Here is a 23,244-nt window from a genome sequence, read left to right as displayed (position 1 = left end):
CGAATGCGGACGTTTTCAACTCAGGGCCTCCGTGTCTTTCATCTGTAAACTGGGGTAAAACATCTGAAGCGCTTGGAACAGTGTAGTGGGCGTAATAAGGGCTCAATAAATATTAGCTATTGTTATTTCACAGTTTTCATTGAATATCTAACAGGGGGAGTGTTCTTTCAATGAGGAGAGAATTCCATCTCCAGGCTTGAATATCTTCCATTTCCCGTTCACTTGGGCGTATGTACACACATACAGAGCAGGAACTTACAGTCTCTGGAGGAAGAATCAAACATGCAAGCCATAATAAAGCTTTAATTATCGGGCAAATAGATGTACAATGATGAGAACATTGGAGAAGAAGAGGCTGAGTTGGGTTAAAGCTTTGTGGAGGCAAGTCAGGGAGGCAGGATGGCTATGATTGCCTAACCTACCAATATACTGTTGTGGCTGGAGAGCTGGTCATGTGAGGGAGCAAATGATGTTTTGCTGAACAAACGGATAGTGATGGTTAACCTTGAGCATTATGTGCAATCCTTTAACCTTCATTACATTCCTATGGAGTAGATACTTGAATTACCCTCGTTTTACAGATGGATAAACTAAGACAGTGGGAGGTGAAGTAACTTTGCAAGGAAGGTCAGGATTTGGGCCGTGCAGTCTGATGTAGGAATGAGAGGGAAAGGAGGAATCTATTGATGAAAGGTCTTAATCCTGTGGAATTTACCCTGTAGGCTAATGGTTCCATGGGCACTTTTACAGGATTGGAGCAACTTTTTAGGAAGCTATTTTGCAGGCCAGTTTGGTGTGCCTCCTTGTCCACAACACATTTAAATTCCAATGGCAATACTTATTGCATGACTAGTGATTTTTGTATACATTTCTTTTCATTTTTTACTGTGAGTTGCCAAAGGGGAGGGAATATGCTTAAATGAGTCTTGTATCCCAGAACTTAGCAGAGTGTGTGCTTAAAAAGTGCCTGTGGCCCTGGTGTGTGGCTTAGTTGGTTGGAGCATGGTCACATGCACCTAAAGGGCTCCGGGTTCAAATCCTGGTGTGTGTGTGTGTGTGTGTGTGTGTGTATGCGTGTGTGTGTGTGTGTGTGTATGCTTTGGAGCGGGGATGGATGTTTCTCTCTGCACCTCTCTATAGAAATCAGTAGACATATCCTTGGGTGAGGATTACAAAAATGAAGTAAAATAAAATAAAGAGTGCCTGTAAAAGGAGCAAATGAATGGATTTTGCTTGTGTGTGTGAGGCAGTGAGTGACCAGAAGCAACATGCAATAGTCCAGGCAACTGATGGGAGTGGCCCTAATAAAGGCAGAGATAACAGAGTTGGTCATTGTTTTTTCTTGTGTGTGTGTGTGTTTAAGTATTTTTATTGATTTCAGAGAGGAAGAGAGAGGAAGAGAGATAGGAACATCAATGATGAGAGAGAATCATTGATTGGCTGCCTCCTACAAGGCCCCTATTGGGGATTGAGCCCGCACCCCAGGCATGTGCCCTTGACAAGAATCGAACCCGGGGCCCTTCGGTCCAGAGGTCGATGCTCTATCCACTGAGCCAAACGGCTAGGGCTGTGTGTGTTTTTTAAGATTTTAAACTGATTTTTAGAGAGCAAGGGAGAGGAAGAGAGAGAGAAAAAAACCACTGATGAGATAATAAAACACTGATGGATTGCTTCCTGCACACCCTCCACCAGGGACCGAGCCTGAAACCCAGGCATGTGCCATGACCAGAAATTGAACCAGCAACCCTTCAGTACAACACAGGATCCCCAACAGAGCCACACTGGCCAGGTCTGGAGCTGGTCATTGTTAAAGTCCAGGTAGTTTGGGGTTTACTGTCCTCCTTTTTTATTGAATTTATCAGTCTAAATGGGGTCCTTCCCCAAAACTACCTGATCTGTAAAGACACTAGGCAATGACATAGCACATGTCACTTAGTAAAATTCCTACTGGGGAAACAGAAATGAGTACTGACAAGTTCCCATTAAGAGAATCGAGAGGGATGTATTCTGTTTGTGGAAAGGGTACGTGTGTGTGTGTGTGTGAGAGAGAGAGAGAGAGAGAGAGAGAGAGAGAGAGAGAGAGAGAGAGAGAGAGAGAAAAGAGAGAAAGAGAGATTTAATCTGATACACAGAGAGTCTATTTCAGAGAATTTAGATAGAAATGTGGGTCATGGTATTGAAAAGAAATACCCACATTCTCAGTATATATTTTTGTTTCAAAATTTTATTTTTATGATAATTACACTGCTTTATCCCCTGGAACAATGAAGATTTCCTGTTTCTATTCTAACCCGAGACTATTTTGCCATCTCAGTGAGATACACAGCCTTTCCTTTGCATACATTATTAAGGGAATCACAGTGATTCTATTCTAGCACCTAATATATGGGAGTGTGGTCAGCTAGTACAGTGTGTGGGAATGTGGGAAGCTAGTATACTAAACAACAATTCAGCTTGTAAATAACACCTGGAGTAATAAAATCTCCTTTGATTCAGAAGATTTGCTTAGACTCATAGAAAAAGAAGTTAAATATGATCATGGACTTGCAGTAGAGTACAAAGGTTAGGAGGATAGACCTCAGAGTCAGACTTCCTGGGTTTGAAATCTGGAACCATCATTTACTTTTTCTGGTGATAATAGAATAGCTAAACTGTCTAGGCTTTTGCTTTCTCATATGCAAAAATGGGGCCCATAACCTTTCTTATAGGGCTGTTGAGAAGATTAAATGTGATAATTTATGTATAGCAACTGTGCCTGGCATAGTAGATGCTCAATTAATTTATTATTGTTACAATCCAATGAAAGTAAAGACTTTCTAGGAGTGGTTTTGAAATATGCCTTGAAGGTTATTTATACATCCAAATTTATAAATGCATTGAAAAATCTCAAGATGCTTTACAAATGTCAAGTGGTATTATTATATTCATGTAATAACTATCAAAGAATGGTGTGAACTGTATATTTTTATCTTGCCTTGTTTCTCTGTGTACTGGTATATGCTTCTCTGTGTGTATATATGCCTTCCTTTATTTTATCAGTAATATTTTAAATACTATATATTTCACTATGCACATGGAAAAATTTGAATATATATTTTTTTTTATTGTGTAGAGTGTTTTAGAAAGTAGCCATCTAGCCATAATAGCTTATGCTATTTTCTAATTTTTTTAAAGGTGTGTTTCCCCTACCCCCCCCCCCCCCCCCACATCTGGAGTCATGGGTAGCAAGAAACTAAGACGAGTGGGTTTATCACAAGAGCTATGTGACCGTCTGAACAGACACCAGATTGTTACCTGTCAGGTAAAATTTATTTAATTTTTTTCAATGAGAAATATTAAGTACAAATTAATTTTAAGTATACCATAATAACTCTTAAGTAAACCTGAAATGTAAAAACTTAGGTTTATAGAATAAAAAGGATAAGTGATGGTGTTTCTCTGTAGACTAATTTTAAATGGTGAGCCATTTAGGTTATGCTTCCAAGTATGATTTCATTTATCCAGGTTTAATATTTTTACATTTTGGGGAGAAGGATGCTCATGGCATAAGGTGAAGTACACCTGTGCCTTTATTTGGGCTTTTAGAGAAGTTTCACCTACTTAAAAGAAATTTTTGTAATTACACAAGAAATATGACTCGAATGAGGAAATGGTATTCAAAATGGATAATTCCTCTTGAAAGCAAGAGAAATTAATAGTTAGGATCATTTTCCTATTGATGGAATGAGAAAATGCATAGAGAAGATGTTGCATTTTTAAGCTCTAAATAGTGAAGCAAATCTCTTTTGGGTTAAATGAGATTTAAGGTTTTAGATTAGGATTTAATCCTTAATAAGACAGACTTTCAGAATATGTTGTAATTGTAAGATATTGCTCCGTATGTTAAAGATCTTTTTGGTTCTTCTGTTATACATTTAGTAGTCCCCATGTTCATATTTTGAAACACCCTTAAAAGTATGAAATTTAACATTTCATTTCATAGTCAGTTTTGTTCCCTGTCAATTATCAAATACTTCCTCTGAATGATCTCATGTAGCTTAGGAAGAAACACATTTCCACCTGACACTTTCTGGATATTTGTGCCCAAACTTTTCAGGTACTAGTGCATTGTTCATACACACATGGTTGGATGCTGCTGCTATGTGATGTTACTCAGCAAGTCCTTTGGCATGTGCCAAATAAATAGAATAATTACAAGTTAAGACTATCATACGTTTTAGTTAAGGCATATTTTAAAGGGGAAGTACTATAAGGAGCACATAAATCTTTGATCTGCAATAAATTCCACTTTTATCTACACATGGACAGTATCATTTGAAATTTTCCTTTTGATTCCATTATCTTTGTTACATATATGTTTAAAATATTTTCTTTATGCCTCATTAGGACTTTTTATAAAAAAATCTTTATTGTTGAAAGTATTACATATGTCCACCTTTTTCTTTAGGACTTTTTGTGTCTTTCCCCGTTGGAGCTAATGAAGATCACTGGCCTTAGTTATCGAGGTGTCCATGAACTTCTGTGTGTGGTCAGCAGGGCCTGTGCCCCACGGATGCAAACGGTATATTATATTTTAATTATGATTTGGTTATTATTTTTATTATATTATTCTTCATCTCATTTAAAATCTTATTTGGGGTGAGGCAAAAACAAAAATAGAGATGAGTACCTCAAAAATACTGACTCTTACACCAGAGTTAGTCTTCTAATGAGAACATATGTGAAAATTTATGTAGTTTATAAGCTCATGGGAGATAGTTCCTAATTACCAGAATGAGGGGACAACAAAGTGTTTTTTTTTGTAGCTAAAAGTGGTATTTCAAAAGGTCATCTTTCTCTTGTTTGTTTGGGTAGGATTTTTGGACCTCATGGTTAAATTTTAATATACTTTTAATTATAGATTTCCCTATCTCTATTAATACTTGTACCATCATCACTTACTATACATATTAGACTTGCACTTGCTTCTTAATTAAATAAGTAATACTTAAAAACTTATCCTCTCTCTTGAGAAGAGTAAAAGTCTTTTATAACAGGTTGTACTATTTTTTTCATATTTTCTGTCACATGACTAGCTTTTCAAATTGTAAGTTTATGCATGGTAGAGACGATATTGTTTTCCCAGAGTAAGAGTTGCCTAAAAGACTGTTCAGTGATTTCCAAATGTATTTATTTATGTGGATTGTAAATTACTTATTTTACTCTCTCATATTGAAATTTGGTAACAACTGAGCAATAGAAGTGCAATTCTACAAAGTAGGAAGTGTCATTTGAGACTTGTGAAACAATGGACGGAAAGAGTACTTTCTTTTGTTCAACTTTAGCTTGTGATCTGAGGAAAATACCTTAAAGGCAGAGCAGGTAGAAGGAGAATTAGAATCACAGTTGGGGTTTGGCCCTACTATTAGCTTTGCCAGTGATCTCTAGCTTTGGACAGCTCACTTTGTTTTAGCAGAGAAGTTAGAGTTAAAACAGTGAGATGATTTTGCGACTAGATTCAAAATAACCTGTTACTATTTCAAATGTTGTAAAACACCAACCTTTTAATTTGATATTTTTCATTGTGTTCAGTCAATATCTATGGTCTATTTCTAGTTAAGTAATAAGAGAGCATGAGCAAGAAATTCACTTTAGCCTCCACTTACATCATAACTTCAGTTGCAATCTCGATACCATCCAAAAGCCAGTTCAGGAATTCATCTTTCTCTTTTGCTATACATGCACTCTGGTAGCATTCTTTAGATTTGAGTCCTGGCTTAGCCTTAGTTCATTCCTTCAGTAAATATTTTTTGTCTATTTGTTTATTCAGTCATTTATTCTTTCCACAAATCTTTATTGAGTCCAGCCATGTGTCAGGTACTTTGTCAGGTACCGGGGCTATTGTAGTGAACAAGATTGATAAAGTTCCTGCCTTCCCGTAGCTTATAGTCTAGTGGGAGAAGTCAGACATTAACAAATAATTACATAAATATTTAGTTAGTTGTAGTGAGTCCTGTGAAGGAAAAGTTAAAGGAATCTTGAAACTTAAGAACAGGAGACATTACTTAATTTAGGAGAGGGCTCCAGCAGCACCAAGGCTAAAACCTGAAGGAGAGAGGTAATCAAAGGAGTTGGGAAGGGAGGTGAGGGGGGAAGACTTCCCAGGCAGTGGGCCCAGTCTGTGAAGGGAAGCAGAATGGTGCTTGCATGGTCATCAAGTCAAGCTGGTGTGAATGGAACACAGCAGTGAGGAAGAGAATGGCAGGAGATGAAGTCAAAGAGTAAGCAGGAGTCAGATCATTAGGACCTGCAGAAAATGTTAAGAATTTTGGACCTTATTCTGGGAGCAATGAGAAGCCATAAAAGGGTGTAATCTAATATGTTTTTAGAGACTCAGTTTTGAACATAGGTGATTGAAAGGGAGCGAGAACTATTTGTGAATAATAGTTAGGTATCTATTAACATATTCTAGACAGAAAGTGACTGTGGCCTGGATTACTAGTGTGGTATTAATGCCGATGGTCTACTGTCAATTAACATGAGAAAGACTGAGGAGGTAGAATGTGTAGGATTTGGTGATTGTCTTTGGTGGTGCTGAGTACAGGAAAGTGTCAGATGACTCCTTGAGTTTTGCTTTGAGAAACTGAGCTAAGGAACACTGGAAGAGGGCCAGGTTTGAGGAAGGCAGATCATGGATTCAGTTTAGTTCCTGTGGAAATTAAGGTGCCTGTGAAACTTGGAGTGGAGATGTGAAGTAGGCAGTTAAATGGAGAGTGGGGCAAAAATAGGTTTACAGTTGTTCGTATAGAAAATAACAATAATTAATAAATCATATCAGAATAAGCTCCGTTTTTAATGTACTCACAACTGTAAAGCTACTTTTGCCCCAGCCTTTATATGGACATGGAGCTTGGAGGAGAGGTGTGCACTAGAAAGATGCATTTGGGAGTCATCAGTGTAAGGGAATGCATGAGCCAAGGGAATGCATGAGCAATTCCCTGGGAAGTTTTTATAGTTAGAAGGTAAGTATAGCCAAGACCAAGTCCTGAGTGAAGCCAACATTTATTTATTTATTTATTTATTTATTATTTTTTAAAAGTATTTTTATTGATTTCAGAGAGGAAGAGAGAGAGATAGGAACATCAATGACGAGAGAGAATCATTGATCGGCTGCCTCCTACAACACCCCACATTGGGGATTGAGCCCGCAACCCAAGCATGTGCCCTGACTGGGAATCGAACCGTGACCTCCTGGTTCATAGGTCGACGCTCAACCACTGAGCCATGCTGGCTGGGCGAGTGAAGCCAACATTTAAAGATGAGCTTAGATGCTGAGTCTGAGAGGAAGCAAGCACCGAAGTAGAAGAAAAGCTGGCGGGATGTCATATCACCGCATTACTCTGTCTCATTTATGTACGTACTGTTATTTCTGGAGTCTTTTTCTTTTAGTTTATTTTGTTCTCTTTTTTTAGAAAAAGAGAGTCACAAATCTATTATTCTAAAAATTACACTTGTAGTTGCAAGTGAAGCACTTTAATGCTGACAGATGGGGCTGCCTTTACGTATTTGACAAAGTATCCCCACCCATGTCCACCCAAGTTGCCTGATTATGGATTGTGGATAATATTCATGTATTTTTAAATCAGATGCAAGCCATACAACTTTGACTGTTGTTTTTCTAATTATTTTATGTGCCTGAATATAGCCTTAAAAAAAAAGTCCGTGGTAATCCATGGTTTAACTAAAATAAGAATTCAATAGGTAAAGTTAGAGAAGAGTGGGCACATATATGGCTCATAAATATTAATATGTTTGTCTTCCTACATCCTCCCAGGGGCAGAAGAGCCTTGGATTTGAGATATTGATTATTAAATTGTAAACTTTAAGTGGGTAGACTTTGTCTATTTGGTTTACCATGTATTTCCAGAGTTAATCATAGTATATCGCATCAGTAGGCCCTCTAGTTTATTGAATGAATGCATTTTTATGATTTCATTTCATTCATAAAATTTCATTCATAAAAATGAACTCTTTAATGGTAGAGATTGCAAGAGGCAAGCATACTCATACGTTACTAGTGGGCAGGTAATCACATTAATCACATCTGCAAAGGTCCTTTTTCCAAATAAGTTAGCATTCCCAGGTTCCAAGGGTTGGACGTGGATATTTCTCAGCCTACCACGCCTGCCTTTTAGCCATTCCTCACAAAGCAGCCTCAGTTTGAAATGACAACTTGATCATGTCATCCTGTTGCTCTCACCATAAACTCTAAACTTCAACAAGGCTCTTTATGATTTGGGCCCTGCTTATTTCTCCATCCTCATTGCTTTTCACACCTCAACCACACACCATCTTTCAGCTGTTCTTAATGAAGTCTTTATTTTTTGTAGTTTTCGTTAGTTTCCATTTCCTCCTTTTATTGCTTCTTGACCTTTCTTTGTACATTTTCTCTTTGGCAGGAACATGAACACTTTCTTTGCTTGTCAAACAGCTATTTCAGATTTTAGCTTAGTCTAGCTCTTCTAGGAAGTCTTCCTGGATTATACAGTCCAGGTCAGGTGTACTGTCTTTATGTCTCCACTTTCCCTCTCACAGTATCTCTTATTAATTGTATAGGAATTGCCCAGTTTCTAGTCCTGATGGTTGACTGTAAGTACTGTGAGGGCAGGAGCTCTGTCTGTTGAATCATATCCCTATAATCTAGTTCAGTCCCTGGCAAAGATAAATATTTGTCGAACAAACAAATTATAGAGGATGGAAAGATGGAATTGGCGTTCTAACTGCTACAATTTGAGGTTTGGAGTTGGTTTATGTTTTTGAATAGAGATGGAGGTTGAAAAGAAATTAATCTTTTTCTCGTTCAGGCTTATGAGATAAAGGCACAGAGCTCTGCTGCCCTCTCGCCAGCATTCTTACCTACAACCCTCTCTGCTTTGGATGAAGCCCTGCATGGTGGTGTAGCTTGCGGATCCCTCACAGAGGTAAAGGAGACACTTTCTGAACCTTCTTTCATTAAACTATTACTTTCAGAGCAGGGGAAAAACTTCAGTTAAAAAAACATGTTCTTCCTTGAATATTAATCTGAATTAAATTATAAAAACCCAGGACATGGTTTTCTACTCAGTGTCTAGTATAGTTGCTCTGCAAGAAGATATTTAAAAAAATCCTTGTTGACTGACTGGTCTGCTTTGGTTGCTGTTTGTTTGAATTAACTTGGAAAGAGATGAATATTATGAAATAATATTAAACAATTTGGAGGAATTAAAAAAGAATCACTGACTTAGTGTATTAGGAAAGAAAATTTGAAATTTTATTGACACGTGGGAAAATTACAGAGTTAAACTGAAATGGGCTATATTTATTTCCTGTTGAGGATAGAATTTGGTTCCAGGAAGTGATAGATCTTAGTTATATACTGTTGCATAACAAATTACCTCAAAACTAAGCGGCTCAAACAACAAAGAGCACATACTGGTTTTGTTTCTTTGGGAATGGCCTAGCTTGGTGACCTTGGCGAGGAATGCAGTGTCTGGAGGCTTGCTGGGGCTGGCGGCTGTTTCCAAGGGGACTCACTCAGGACTGGGAAGTTGGTGCTGGTGTTGACAGGAGGTCACAGTTCCTTCCCAGGCTGCTTTGAGCCTTCTCATGACATGAGGGCTGACTTGCAACAGGATGGATGACCCAAAAGAAGGCAAGATGTAAGTGGCCATGCCTTTGATGATTTGACTGTGGAAGTTACACATCATTACTTCTGCCACATTGTCTTCATTAGAAGTGAGTCAGTAAATCCAGCCCAAGTTCAAGGAAAGGGAAATTAGGCTCTACCTTTGGAGGAAGAAGTATCAAGAAAGGATTTGAAGACATTTAAAAACCAGTTCTTTTCCTTGAAAAGTGCATTGGTTTGCTCACTGGTCCTGATGTGGTGAATTGATAGACTACATTTACCAATACACTCCTGAGGGACTTCTTACCTGAGAGTTACAGGGGTGTGGATACTTTAAGCAGACTTCTAAACAGGAGCACTCTTACATGCCGATAGTCATAAATTTAACTGTAAATTTTTTTCCTTAAAGATCTAAAACCCTGTTTTAGATACGGAACTATATCTTATTTCCTGTCTTCCAGGAAGGATTAAAAAAGGTGTGTATACTATGCCCAGTATTTGCCTATTAGATATTTGGTAAATGAATGAGTGAAGTACGGAACTTAAAAAAAAATAAAATTAGAACCTGCTGTTGCAGAGTACCACCACCAGATGGTGCCAGAATTCTATTTTATATAATATTTTTGTGATTTAGTTGCACTTTTGCTTGAATAAGTTTAGAACAATAGTGACCCACAGTTATAAACTTATTTAAATAACAAAAAATTGATGTAGGGAAGATTAACCAATAACTACTTTTTATTTTTTTATGTTTTAGAATAATTTTCAATACTTTTCACTCAGTTTTTATCAATTCTTTCTGAATCTAAGCTGTAGTTACAAGCTATTTTTTTAAAAAAATATATTTTATTGATTTTTTTTTTTTTTTTTTTTTTACATAGAGGAAGGGAGAGGGATAGAGAGTTAGAGACATCGATGACAGAGACATCAATCAGCTGCCCCCTGCACACCCCCCACTGGGGATATGCCCGCAACTAAGGTACATGCCCTTGACCGGAATTGAACCTGGGACCCTTCAGTCCACAGGCCGATGCTCTATCCACTGAGCCAAACCGGTCAGGGCTTACAAGCTATTTTTAAGTGTTTTTTTTCATGATCTGCTGGGCTGAATTGGAATAGAAATCTCTGACTATTTATTAGTGGCAAATTCTCTAATTTTTGTTTCAGCCAAAGGCAGCCCCTTCCATCTTCTTGGGAGTTTGCAGCTGAATATAGGAGTATTTCTGTTTACTTTTTATTAAAAAAACAAAGTATTTATTTTATGTATACAGATTTAAGTATATCCTGCATGTGTAAGTAGTGAACTCCTGGAGCCCATGAGCTAATATAAGAAGCAGAACAAAACCCGAACCATTGACACTAGCTGTGGACTCCTCCCTGATCTTTGTCCTTCTGCTGGGAGGTAACCTCCGTCCTGAATTTCTGCCGTTCTCTATTCCCCCTGTAGTTTCCTGTGCCTTTACCACCCATGTACACTAGAGGCATAACATTTTACTTAGTTTTGCTTATTTTTGAGCTCTATTAAATCATATATCCGTGGTTAAATCATACCGTATCTCTTCTGTCTGCTTCTTTAACTTAGTATTGTTTTCTAGGATTTATGCATGTTGTTGCAGGTAGCAAGAGTATAATTCACTGCTGTATCAGATTCCATTTTGAAAACATGCTACAGTTCATTTATTCCTTCTCTTGTGAATGAACATTGGGGTTGCGTCCCGTTTGCTGCTAATGTAAATAAGTTCTGTGAACCTTGCACACGTATCCTGGATCACATGTACAGATATTTCTGTCGGGCAGGGATTGGCAAACTACTTACTGCCCGTGGTCAGACCTGGCTCACTGCCTGTTTTTGTAAATAAAGTTTTATTGTAACACAGCTGTGCTCATTTATTTACATTTTATCTGTGACTATAAGGCAGAGTTGAGTTAGTTGTGATAGAGACCTCATGGTCTACAAAGCCTAAAATGTTCCCATCTGGCCCCTATCTAGGGTATCTACTGTGGAGTGATTTGCTGCTTATAGGGTATGTACATGTGTAACTTTGCAGAATAAGGCAAATTTCATTTCAGAGTGGTTGTGCCTATTTACGTTCCTACGAGCGGATGTGCACGAATTCCTCTTGCTCCATATTTCCTTGTGTTGGTATTATCAGACTTACTAATTTCTGCCCATCTTTGTGACCTTAGTTTTAATTTTCCTGATTTCTAGTGAGCTTAAATATCTTTTCATAAGTCATTTGGCTATTTAAAAACATAATTTTATTAAGGTATAATTTTTTTTGTGTGTGTTATTCTTTCCACTTTATATATATATATTTTAATTTTTTTTATTATTATTAGTTAAGGTATTACAAATGTGTCCTCATCCCCCCAATAACCCCCAACCTCCTCCTCCCCCCCCCCCCCCCGCCCCGCACACTCATGCTCCCATCCCCCTGTTGTCCATGTCCATTGGTTTGGCTTATATACATGTATACAAGTCCTTCAGTTGATCTCTTCCCGTTACCCCCGCCCTCCCCTACTTTCCTTCTGGGGATTGATAGCCTGATTGCTGTTTCTCAGTCTTTGGATCTGTCCTTTTTCATCAGTCTATGTTGTTCTCTATAATCCACAAATGAGTGAGATCATGTGGTATTTATCTTTCTCTGACTGGCTTATTTCACTTAGCATAATGCTCTCCAGGTCCATCCATGCTGTTGCAAAAGGCAAGAGTTCCTTTTTTTTTTTTTTTTGCCGCAGCATAGTATTCCATTGTGTATATGTACCACAGTTTTCTAATCCACTCATCTGCTGATGGGCACTTAGGCTGTTTCCAAATCTTAGCTATGGTGAATTGTGCTGCTATGAACATAGGGGTGCATATATCGTTTCTGGTTTCTTGGGATATATTCCTAGTAGTGGGATCACTGGGTCAAATGCGAGTTCCATTTTCAGTTTTTTGAGGTAGCTCCATACTGTTCTCCACAGTGGCTGCACCAGTCTGCATTCCCACCAGCAGTGCAGAAGGGTTCTTAAGGTGTAATTTAAATACTATAAAATTCAACCATTGTAACTGTCTAATTCAATTAGTAAATTTATATTAACTCATCACCACAATCCAGTTTTGTTTATCCACTCACTAGTTGATGGACACTAGGATTGTTTCCAGTTGTGGTCTATCAGGAATAATATTACTGTGAACATTCACAGACATGTCTTTGTGTGAACATAGGTTTTTGTTTCTCTTGGGTGGATTCCTAGGAATAGAATGGCTAGATCACATGATAGGTGTGTGTTTAATATTTAGAAACTGTCAGACTGCTTTACAAGTGGCTGAACCATTTTACACTTTCACCAGCAATGCATGATGGTTTGATTCTCCACATTCTCACCAAGACTTAGCATAATATTTTTTATTTTAGCTATTCTAATGGGTGTGCAGTTGTATTTCATTGTGGTTTTAATTTGCATTTTCCTGGCCATGTGTATATTTTCTTTAGTGAAATGTCTATACAAATCTTTTGCCTATTTTTTGATTGGCTGTTAGTTTTGTTGTTGTTGAGTTATAAAAATTCTTTATATATTCTGGACATGTAAAGTCCTTTATCAGATATACGATTTGCAATTATTTTCTTCCAATCCATGGCTTGTTTCTTTATTTCCTTAGTGGTAGCTTTCAAACTTTAAAGTTTTGGAATCCTCCAATCTATCAGGTCAGACTCTTAAATTAGTATGTTATATTGTCAAGTTGACAAGTTTACTTATAGTTATGTTACTTTATACTTTGGATATTTTGAGCCTGTTTTATTATGTTAAATTAACACATGTGGAAATATCACATATTCCTGCAGAACTGAACCGTGTACTATAGTTCTTCTATGTAGCCCTTGTCACCATTACAGTTTTGCTGATTATGAAATTAGTTAATATATGTCTTCCTCATTGGAGAATAAATTCTAAGTGAGCAGGGATTACATCTTTTCAAATCATCAAAATAGCACATATAAAGAATATGATTTTTCTACTTAATTTATTTTTTAATGAATGCCAGTAATTCTTTTACTTTAGGAGTGTTTTTATTATATGTTTTTAAAGTTGTATATATCTAATGTCTATGTATCTATTTATCTATATATTATTTTTGTTATATATTGCTGTTTAACAAATCATTTCAAAGCTTAGTGCCTAAAAACAACAATAAATATTTCTCTCAGTGTCTGTGAGTCAGGAATGCAGGAGCCGCTTTGTTAGGTGTTTCCTGTTACAGTCTCCTGAGGTTACAGTGAAGACATTGGCTGAAGCCGCCCGTCCTCTGGAAACGTGGCTGGCGCTGGGGAAGATGCTTCGGAGATGGCCTCCTTACTGGCTGGGAGTCGGTGCTGATTGTCGGCAGGGGCCTCGTCATTGGCCACATGAACCTCTCCACGGGGCTGCTTGAGTGTCTTCCTGACGTGGCATCTGACTTTCCCTAGAGTAGGTGGTCTATGAGCACCAACCAGAAACGGCACTGGCTTTTATGGCTTAGCCTTGAAGTTGTAGACCATCACTTCTGCTGTGTTCTGTTGCTCACACAGGCACACCCCATACAGTATGGGAGGGCGTGACTACCAAAGTGAGGATCGCAGGGTCCTTCTTAGAGGCTGGCTATCACTATACCTCTGTACATGTGTTTGTGTGTTTATATATGTACTAGAGGCCCGATGCACAAAATTCGTGCAAGAGCAGGCCTTCCTTCCCCTGACTGTCGGCACTGACTTCCCTCCGGACCTGGGACCTGGGCTTCCCTCGCAGAGGGAGGCCCTGCCCACCTGCCACAGCCCACAGGTTGGTCGCAGCTTGCCTCGGCCCTTCCAGCCATGGCGGCTTGCCTCGGCCGTTGCAGCTCCAGCTTTGTTCAGAAAGAGGTCCGGTCTAATTAGCATATTACACTTATATTATTATAGATGTATGCATGCATGTGTATATGTGTGTGTCTGTTTAATTTATTGCCTCTCTCTTCCTTGAGATTTTGTGGTAAGCAGAATTTCGAAAATGTCCTTCTACAGATGTTCTGCTGTAATCCCTGTAACCTGTGAATGTGATGAGATAGTGCTCCCACAGTTATGGTCTGTTATATGGCACAGTTGACTTTAAGATAGGGAGATTATCCCAGTCTAAGCCCATGAGCCCTTAAGAGCAGTGAGCGTTCTCTGGCTAAAGAAGAGGGGAAAGCCAGAAGGATTCAAAACATGAGGATCCAAAACATGAAGGTGGAAGGGGCCATGTGAGAGGGGGCCTCTAGGCGCAATCAGCAGCCTTCAAATGACAGCCAAAACGGAAACAGGATGCTCAGACCCACAATTGTAGAGAAGTGGCTTTTGCCAACGACCTGGATGAGCTTGGAAGGTGATTCTACACCCTCCCCTACCCCAATCTCCACATGGAATCCTAGCTCAGCTGACATTTTGATTTTGGCCTTGGGAGACTGAGCTGAGAAGCCAGGCCAGCCCATCAGGACTGCTAACCTACAGAGCTGTGAGATAATAAATGGGTGTTGTTTTAAGCTGTTAAGGTTGTGGTAATTTGTTACAGAGCAGTGGAGAAGGAATACAGATATCAATGGAGATGTCTAATGAATTGCATTGCACACTCTTTGTTTCTGGTTAAGAGGTCAAGCCTAGAGTCCCAAACATCAGGCAGAAGGTAGATCCGGTGGAGGTGAGGGATAAGGCAACTGGTTGAGTCAACTTAGGCTGGGCCTGGAGATGACTGAGGGAGGAAGAAAAATCTGGACATATTCTGCTGTCATTTGTATGGCTGCTCCTTCCTGACTCTAACGTCAAAATTCCCTGATTTATTTATCATTGGTTTTGATTTATGAGAACTTCACCGAATCTGTGTATATTCAGTTACAGACCAAGATTAAAAGTGGAGCTAGAGAAGCGCTGCTCCTGCCAAAAGCAGAAGCAGTAGAGGAATATATAAGCAGATAATTCTTCATCTGTTATAACTGAATATTGGTAGCAAGATACGTTTCAAGTTTAAACTTTAAAAGTTTACATTATGTGGAGATCACACCATGTAGTGGTGGCTTTGCCATATGAGAATAATAGAGATCAGACCAGTGTTTCTCAGTCCTTTTTTCATTATTGCCCCCTAAGGAGTTTATAGACTTTTCCCCCTTAGTCACCTCGCCATGCCATGAGATTTGAATGCTACACATATACCGTATGTTAGTTTATGTACTGTATGTATATCAAAACCAAGTTTCATCCTTGGGTTGGTATCATCCCTCCCGAGAATGCCTAACAAAGATGCTAATGTGATTAGGTAAATTTAAGATGGTGTTTAAAGGATCATCAAAAAAGGTATTTTCGTATTGTAATCCAGAGATTACAGGACTAGAGAACTGGCCCAAACTCAAGTTAGCAAAAAGAGATGTAACATCTACGTATCTTAGTTCAAGAGTCCCTCTGGGAAAGTAAACCCAGGAAGCACTGCCAAATCTTTATAGCATTTGAGTCATGATTAGATCCTTGCTCTAAGTAATAAGAATCACTGTAGCACATTTCTACATTATTCGCTTTGTTCATGATTGCAGGAGACCTGGAGTCCTTGAGTGAGGCAGTTTTGCTTTGGAAATGACTATCCTGTCCCAAAAAGGTAGAGGCAAGGTGCCAGAGTCCTATTTTGGCATCGTCATCTTCCCCCCGAACGGTTAAATATGACAGTTCTTTTTCTTTCTCTTCGACAGAGTGAACTGTAGCCTATAGGATCACAGGGGTTGTAAACTTAAATGCCTACAAGGGCCAGACGCGTAATAGAAAAGTGTAAACAGTGAAGTGTAAGACATAATTGTTTTGTTGGTCAATTTTGGTTGCTTACACTCTTACAGCAACAGCAAAGTTTGCTTTTCTTGCTCATGGGTCTGCAGGCGGTCAAGGTGGCCTCCCTCAGCTGCGGAAGGGTCAGGTCAACTCCGTGTACAACAGTAGCAGCAGCAGGAACACTAGGGAGAGATTTCCTTGACTGTAGTGTTTTGAACGGCAGGATAATCATGCGTCTGCAGGAATTTAGCATATGTGGTTGATTGGATTATAGTTCCCAATTTTTCACTTACTACTGATTTGACATCTTTCTCTGTAAAGGTTTTGTAGAGTCTTTCATATGACACAGGTTAATTGAGAGTCTTTCATATGGCACATGTACATTTATTAGCCAAAATTAAACAAATGAATGATTATAACTGTTGATACTGTTCAATTTTTTTTTTTTAGATGTGAAACTTGGGGCCCTTGTCATTTCCATGTCCTCTTACCTTTTTTTTGGATTTGTTCCCCTGCCTTCTCTTTTTCCCTCCCTTCCCATTTACTTCAAAAACAGCAGTTGTCAATATGAAATAAGAGGAACTGGTGGAGAGAACCCAAGATATAAAACCTTCCACATGTTGGTGTAAAGTAATTTAAGATCGATGTTTCTTTTACAAGACAAAATGCTACCTGGCCTTTCTGAGCTTTTTGTTGGTTTTAGGATTTAGAGGGTTCATTATTTTTAAAATGAACTCTGTATGTCTGAAGACCTAATCATATTTCTACAAAATTGTAGAGCAAATGGAGACAAATAGTTAGACGCTGGGGATTTGGGGGTGGTCATTAAAAAGAAAGTTTCCATTTGCTTTTTTTCAGATCAGAAGCAGTCAGTCCTTAAATTGTCTTCTGTAAAGTATTGGGCTTTCAGCTGCCCCCGTCTTGAATGTGGGAAGAACGAACATGGTTAAGAGTTTAGATCCTAACAGGTCTGGGTTTCACGTTCATCTCAACCATTTAATCTCAGTTAAGATTAAAATGACTAGGCTTCATTTTTACTTTAGTACAGTGAGACTTCTTTACTGGGGAATAATTCTCTTTCCTCTTTAAATCAATGAATAAGTCAATTATTAAACCACTTGTTAATCCTTTGTATTTGGTATTTGAGTGGTCTTCACAACTGGTTATTTCCTCTCAGTTCTTTTGCATTTCTCAGGCATGTTGGAAACACAGACTCTAACTATCTGAAGCTAATTGTACTTTACTGGTGTTTTCTATGTGTAAACGTTGTATTCATTCTGAGTTTCCAAGAAGCAAATAACTTAGACTGTTCTGGTTTGGCATGTTCTCTCTCTCTAACCACATTGGAGCTGAACCTGGGAACAGAACACAACTTGAAATTTTGTGGTTTGGCTGCTAGAATTTGGAACTAAACTGTCTGAAGCTAAAAATTATTAATGTTGAAATGTTTTAACCTACTAAGTAAACCTGAAAAATAATGAAATTTAACTTTTATCTGGATGTCAGATGTATGACAGTGCTTGGAAATGATATCAGTGTTGTTAATTTTATATAAAGCTGACTGGTAATGCATGGAATTTCTATAGTACTCTGTAATGAGATGGGGAGTGACCATGAAGTTCATTTGAATTATGAGAGCTTCTTTGGTTATCTCCCAGCAAAGATTGTAAAAGAGCTGTTGAATTTAAAGATGGGCAAAAATTTTTTTTTTTAATGCAAAGATGATATGTCAAATTTGCCCACTTTTTCTTATGACCAGTGGCTATGTTACATGCTTCATAGCAGATTAAAAACCAACCAGCCAACCAATGGAACACTCTTACTCCATCCCTTCAAAGTAAAAGTGATGTTTCAACAATAAGTGAGATAGTTATAGCCTTTTTAAAGATAGAGATTGAAATGCAGAGAGACTGTTTTTTGTCATTGCTTGGAAATGTTTCTTTTGCAATGCGATTTTTGTTGTCAGAGATATGTGTGTCTAATGAAAACTTTGCCATCTGCACACTGTAAAAAACTTATAACAATATTTTTTATACTGTTGAAAATCTTCCAAATAGTTTCAGTTGATTTCTAAACCAATTGTTAAAAATGCAATATCTTTTGATTAGTTTGTAAGACCATTGATAGGAGGGAAGACAGACATTTATTAGCCAAAATTCAACAAGAACTAACTGATGGAATTTATTGAAAAGTAAAAATACTGACTTAGTAAGTACAACAATGACATACTACTTTAATTTCAGTCCTTGCATATTTGCAATCAAGCCCTTCCCTCCTATACAGCTATTACAATTAAGTACTGAAATAAGCAGAACTTAGGTCCTGACATTTCAATCACTGAATTACAAAATATTTAAGTCAATATTTAAAAAAGTAGAGGCCTGATGCACGAAATTTGTGCAAGAGTAGGCCTTCCTTCCCCCAGCAGCCGGCACTGGCTTCCCTCTGGTACCCGGGACCCGGGCTTTCCTCCGGCTGCTGGCAGGCACCTGGGACCTGGGCTTCCCTTGCAGTCCTGGCTTTGTCCAGAAGGTTGTCTGGAAGGACGTCTGGTCTAGTTGGCATATTACGCTTTTATTATTATAGATAATATAATTTCATTATTATCATTCCTCCACGGAAAGTATTATTTTTTTTATGAGAGTGAAAAGACCTAAGCCACTGTTGGCAGCAAGACAGTGCCAGGTGTTAGACCGATGGAGTCAGACCAGATCTTGGTACTTGCGTTCTGGCTAAGAAAGAATTCAGAGTCAAGACTCAAACTACAAGAGAACCAATCCAGATGCATTGGGGAGAAGTTAATTCATTATATACAGTGGACATCTCTGGCAATCCAGATTAGTTGTACTATGTTTGTGGCAAGTTCTTAAAGGAGTTTGCTTGTGATTACAGATTATTTTTTTTAGATTACAGGTCCACCAGGTTGTGGGAAAACTCAATTTTGTATAATGATGAGTGTTTTGGCCACATTACCCACCAACATGGGAGGATTAGAAGGAGCTGTTGTGTACATTGACACAGAATCAGCATTTAGTGCTGAAAGGTAGGAGATTTTATTATTTTTCATGATAATACTTAAGTTTTGTAACATATATTAGCATATAACATTTGTAAACAGGTTGACATTTACTTCTTTTTTTTGAGAACACAGAATTTAGACACTGTTTTAAAGGAATTGTCCTTTTACCATTGATGGAGCAGTTTCCTTTTACCTTTTCTATCCCTTTATTGGTTTAAGTGGGGTTCTGGGATAAGGTGTGTTTTGCAGAAAGCCAGGAAGAAAGAAGTTCAGAAAGAGGGAGAAATGTAAGTGGGAAATAGGGATGAGGGAAAATTAATAGGAAAGACAGAGGTAAGCTTCTTTGTAACTAATTTCTAGTTGGAAGTAAAATATTAGTGAATAGAAAAATTGCAAATTTCAAAACATTTTTTTGATTGCGAGGCATTTCACGTTAGCCTTTGAAATAGTATGGCATTCACTATAAGAAACACACTGATAGTGAGTGCATCTTTGCTTGGAAAGAAAAGATTTACTTAGTTTGGAAAGGACCTTTAACATTCCATGAGAGAGACACTTAGTCATGTGTGTATTTCTACACACTTGAAAATAAGTCTGGTCCTCATCTTTCCGTGCTCTAGTTGATAGTCATGAGCAGGAGTTCTTGTCCATCTAGAGCAGTGATGGCGAACATTTTGAGCTCGGCGTGTCAGCATTTTGAAAAACCCTAACTTAACTCTGGTGCCGTGTCACATATAGAAATATTTTGATATTTGCAACCATAGTAAAACAAAGATTTATATTTTTGGTATTTATTTTATATATTTAAATGCCATTTAACAAAGAAAAATCAACCCAAAAAAATGAGTTTATAGGTTCGCCATCACTGCTCTAGAGACTGATTCTATTCTGTTCTCTTGGTCAAGTTATATGATAGGTATAGTGAGTCTTTCTCTCACTATGTTATTGTGAATCAGATCTCTTCCTTATTTCTCTCAAGGAATACTATTTAAATCAAAACATATTCCCTGACCAGGTATGTTCCAAATGGTTTATTTTGATTAGAGTTTATTTGCTTTGTTTTACATCTCTTGGGTATGTATTCTTTGTACTAGTAAGTATATACCACAGGTTTGTCAGCAATTTGTTTTGTTCCTGAAGTATCAGCGTGAAAGGGTTGTCAGGTTGAAAACTGAAATTTTGGTTGACAACCAAGAAGTTTTGGTGAACAATTTGGTTGCGAACCGAATTGTTCAAGATGGGAGACGTTCGAGAAATGAGGTTTCACTGTATATTTTAGCCAGGTCTGTGTGGATTCTGGCCTGAGTTGCGGGCTTGAACATCAGTAAAGAGCATGCAGGAAACAGCCCATAGATTTTTCTATCTCTCTCTCCCCCTCCCTTCCTCTCTCTAAAGTCAATTTAACATATTTTTAAAAGCTGAGTCTTAGTACTACAAGTAGACATGTGAGGAACCCTGAGGGAAGTGGGGAAGGACGAGATGGGACCCAGGACCCTGGAAGGGGACACAGGGAGGTAGGATATAGAATCGGAATATTGGGAAGTAGAAGTAGACATTCTCGAGTTGTCATGAAATTAGAAAAGTTTTGAAAAATAGGAAGAAGATGTAGTCCAAAACGGGAAGAAGCCAATCAAATAATCACAAAAATGTAAAATTGTAAGTCATAACTAAGTACACACAGGAGAGAGGTATATGTTGTATTGGTGCTGTGTGGAAGCCATGGCCAGGCTTAGGTCTGAAGGAGTTGCTGTATGTAGTATGCATGTCACTTCTGAGGGTGTCAGGTATCCCAAAGCCAGTGCCCTTTATTATTTATTTATTTAAAAATATATTTTCATTGATTTCAGAGAGGAAGGGAGAAGGAAAGAGAGAGAGAAACATCAGTGAGAGAGAGTTATTGATTGGCTGCCTCCTGCCCACCCCCCACAGGGGATTGAGCCCATAACCCGAGCATGTGCCCTGACCAGGAATCGAACTGTGACCTTCTGGTTCATAGGCCGATGCTCAACCACTAAGCCACACCAGTTGGGCAAGCCAGCCCCTTTAATTCCTGCCAGACTATGTCAAGTGTCACTCTTTCTGAATCAGTGTATCAAGAAGAAGGCTTAGAGGGGTAGTGGCCAGCCATGACTTTGGCTGATTTTGAAGGCAGTACTAGTGTGGTCTTAGTCACCTATTTGCTAGTTGGTACAAATCCAGAATCTTTGAGTAGGACGTAAATAGGGGAGATAAATTCCCTTGCCATTTTTTTTAGATGGTTTCATGAATCTGGCTAGGTTCTCCTTAGTCCAACTTCAGCTGCCTTATCATTTGTGAATCTAGGTGAATTAGTAGGAAGGGAGATCATGAAGAGTTTCTAGGATAGAAGATGGAAATTAGTTTTACATACTTATTATTACTAAAACAGAACTTTGGAATTTGCTGGAATCTGTAAGGTACTAATAGATTCACATGATTATGTTTAGTAATCTCACAATGCTGAACAAGTACATATTAAATAATGAACAGGAAAATATTACATATGTACAAGAAGCTTTGAAAAACCATGAACTTGTATTTCAGCACAATAAAAGGACTTCTTTTTTCCATCAAGAATATGTTTTATTTCAAGTTGGCATGTGGTCACTAATATAAAACTTAAAAAAATTATTTTTATTATTTTCTTAAATCCTCACCCGAGGATATTTTCCCATTGATTTTTAGAAAATGTGGAAGAGAGAGAGAGAAAGACAGAGAGAAATATCAATGTGAGAGAAACACATCGATTGGTTTGTACCCCGACCAGGGCCTAGGCTAGGGAGGAGCCTGTAACAGGTATGTGCCCTTGACCGGAATCGAGCCTGGGACCCTTTAGTCCACAGGCCAATGCTCTATCCACTGAGCCAAACTGGCTAGGGCTAAAGCTTTTAACTTTCCATTTATACAAGAGCTGTGAAGTAACAAGGAAATAATGACAAAAACCTTGATTCGAATCCATTGTTCTCCACTTCAGTGAGTGGTTAATTCCGTTCTTCCAGATGCTGACCAGTTAGTCTAGAAATCCACTCAGCTTCTCTTTTGAACTGTATCTTGGGTTCAGTTACTTCTAATCACGTGAGCTATTCTCTAGTTCAAGACCCCATCTGGACTACTGCACTGGCCGATCTTACTTGCACCCTTGCCCATCTACAGCCTCTTCTTCATTTGGTATTTAGAGTGCTTCTTTATAAAGAAAAGTCCGGCTATGTCTGTCCTGCTCCTAGGCTTTTACTAAATAAATTCCAAATAAAACCCACAGACCCAAGGATCTTGTGTGTTTTGCTCCCTGGCTAGCCCTCTGACATTATTTCCTTTTATTCTCCCTCTTGCTTTCTGTGTTTCAGCTACATTAGCCTCCTTGTTATTTTCAAATGCCCCAGGCATCTTCTTACACTGGGCTTTTGCACTTATCATTCTCTCTTCCTATGCACTGTTCCACTGGACAGCCACATGGTTCATTTTTTTTTGTCTCCCTTAAACCTTTGGTCAAATGTCACCTTATTAAAGAGGTTTTCCCAGACCACTTTACATAAAATGTCACCTGCTTCCATCTGTCACAGCCTGTTCTCTTAAAACTGGTCACTTTTCTTTAGAGCATTTATTATCTGATATATTTTATACTATATTTCTTTGTTTCTCTCAGTAGAATGTAAGTTCCACAAGGGAAGGATTTTTTGTTTTGTTTTTGTTCATTGCCATATCCTTAGCACTAGAACAGTGCCTGGCATACAATATAGTAAGTCCTCAATAAATGTTTGTTGAATGAATGAATCCAAGTG

General features: G+C 38.3%; 1 protein-coding gene across 1 annotated transcript in view; it reads left to right on the top strand.

Moving 5' to 3' along the window:
- Positions 1–23,244, top strand: part of RAD51B (RAD51 paralog B) — a 521,923-nt gene that overhangs the window by 384 nt on the left and 498,295 nt on the right. The window contains exons 2-5 of the mRNA XM_081088043.1: positions 3,175–3,301; positions 4,448–4,561; positions 8,844–8,960; positions 19,335–19,471. Coding sequence (XP_080944169.1) covers positions 3,175–3,301; positions 4,448–4,561; positions 8,844–8,960; positions 19,335–19,471 — 495 coding nt within the window. The remainder of the gene's footprint in view (positions 1–3,174; positions 3,302–4,447; positions 4,562–8,843; positions 8,961–19,334; positions 19,472–23,244) is intronic.

The sequence above is a fragment of the Myotis nattereri genome, assembly GCF_964212035.1.
Source record: "Myotis nattereri genome assembly, chromosome: 1".
Taxonomy (NCBI): Eukaryota; Metazoa; Chordata; class Mammalia; order Chiroptera; family Vespertilionidae; genus Myotis; species Myotis nattereri.
The sequence above is the reverse complement of the archived record's forward strand: the minus strand, read 5'-3'. Positions and strand labels throughout refer to the sequence as shown.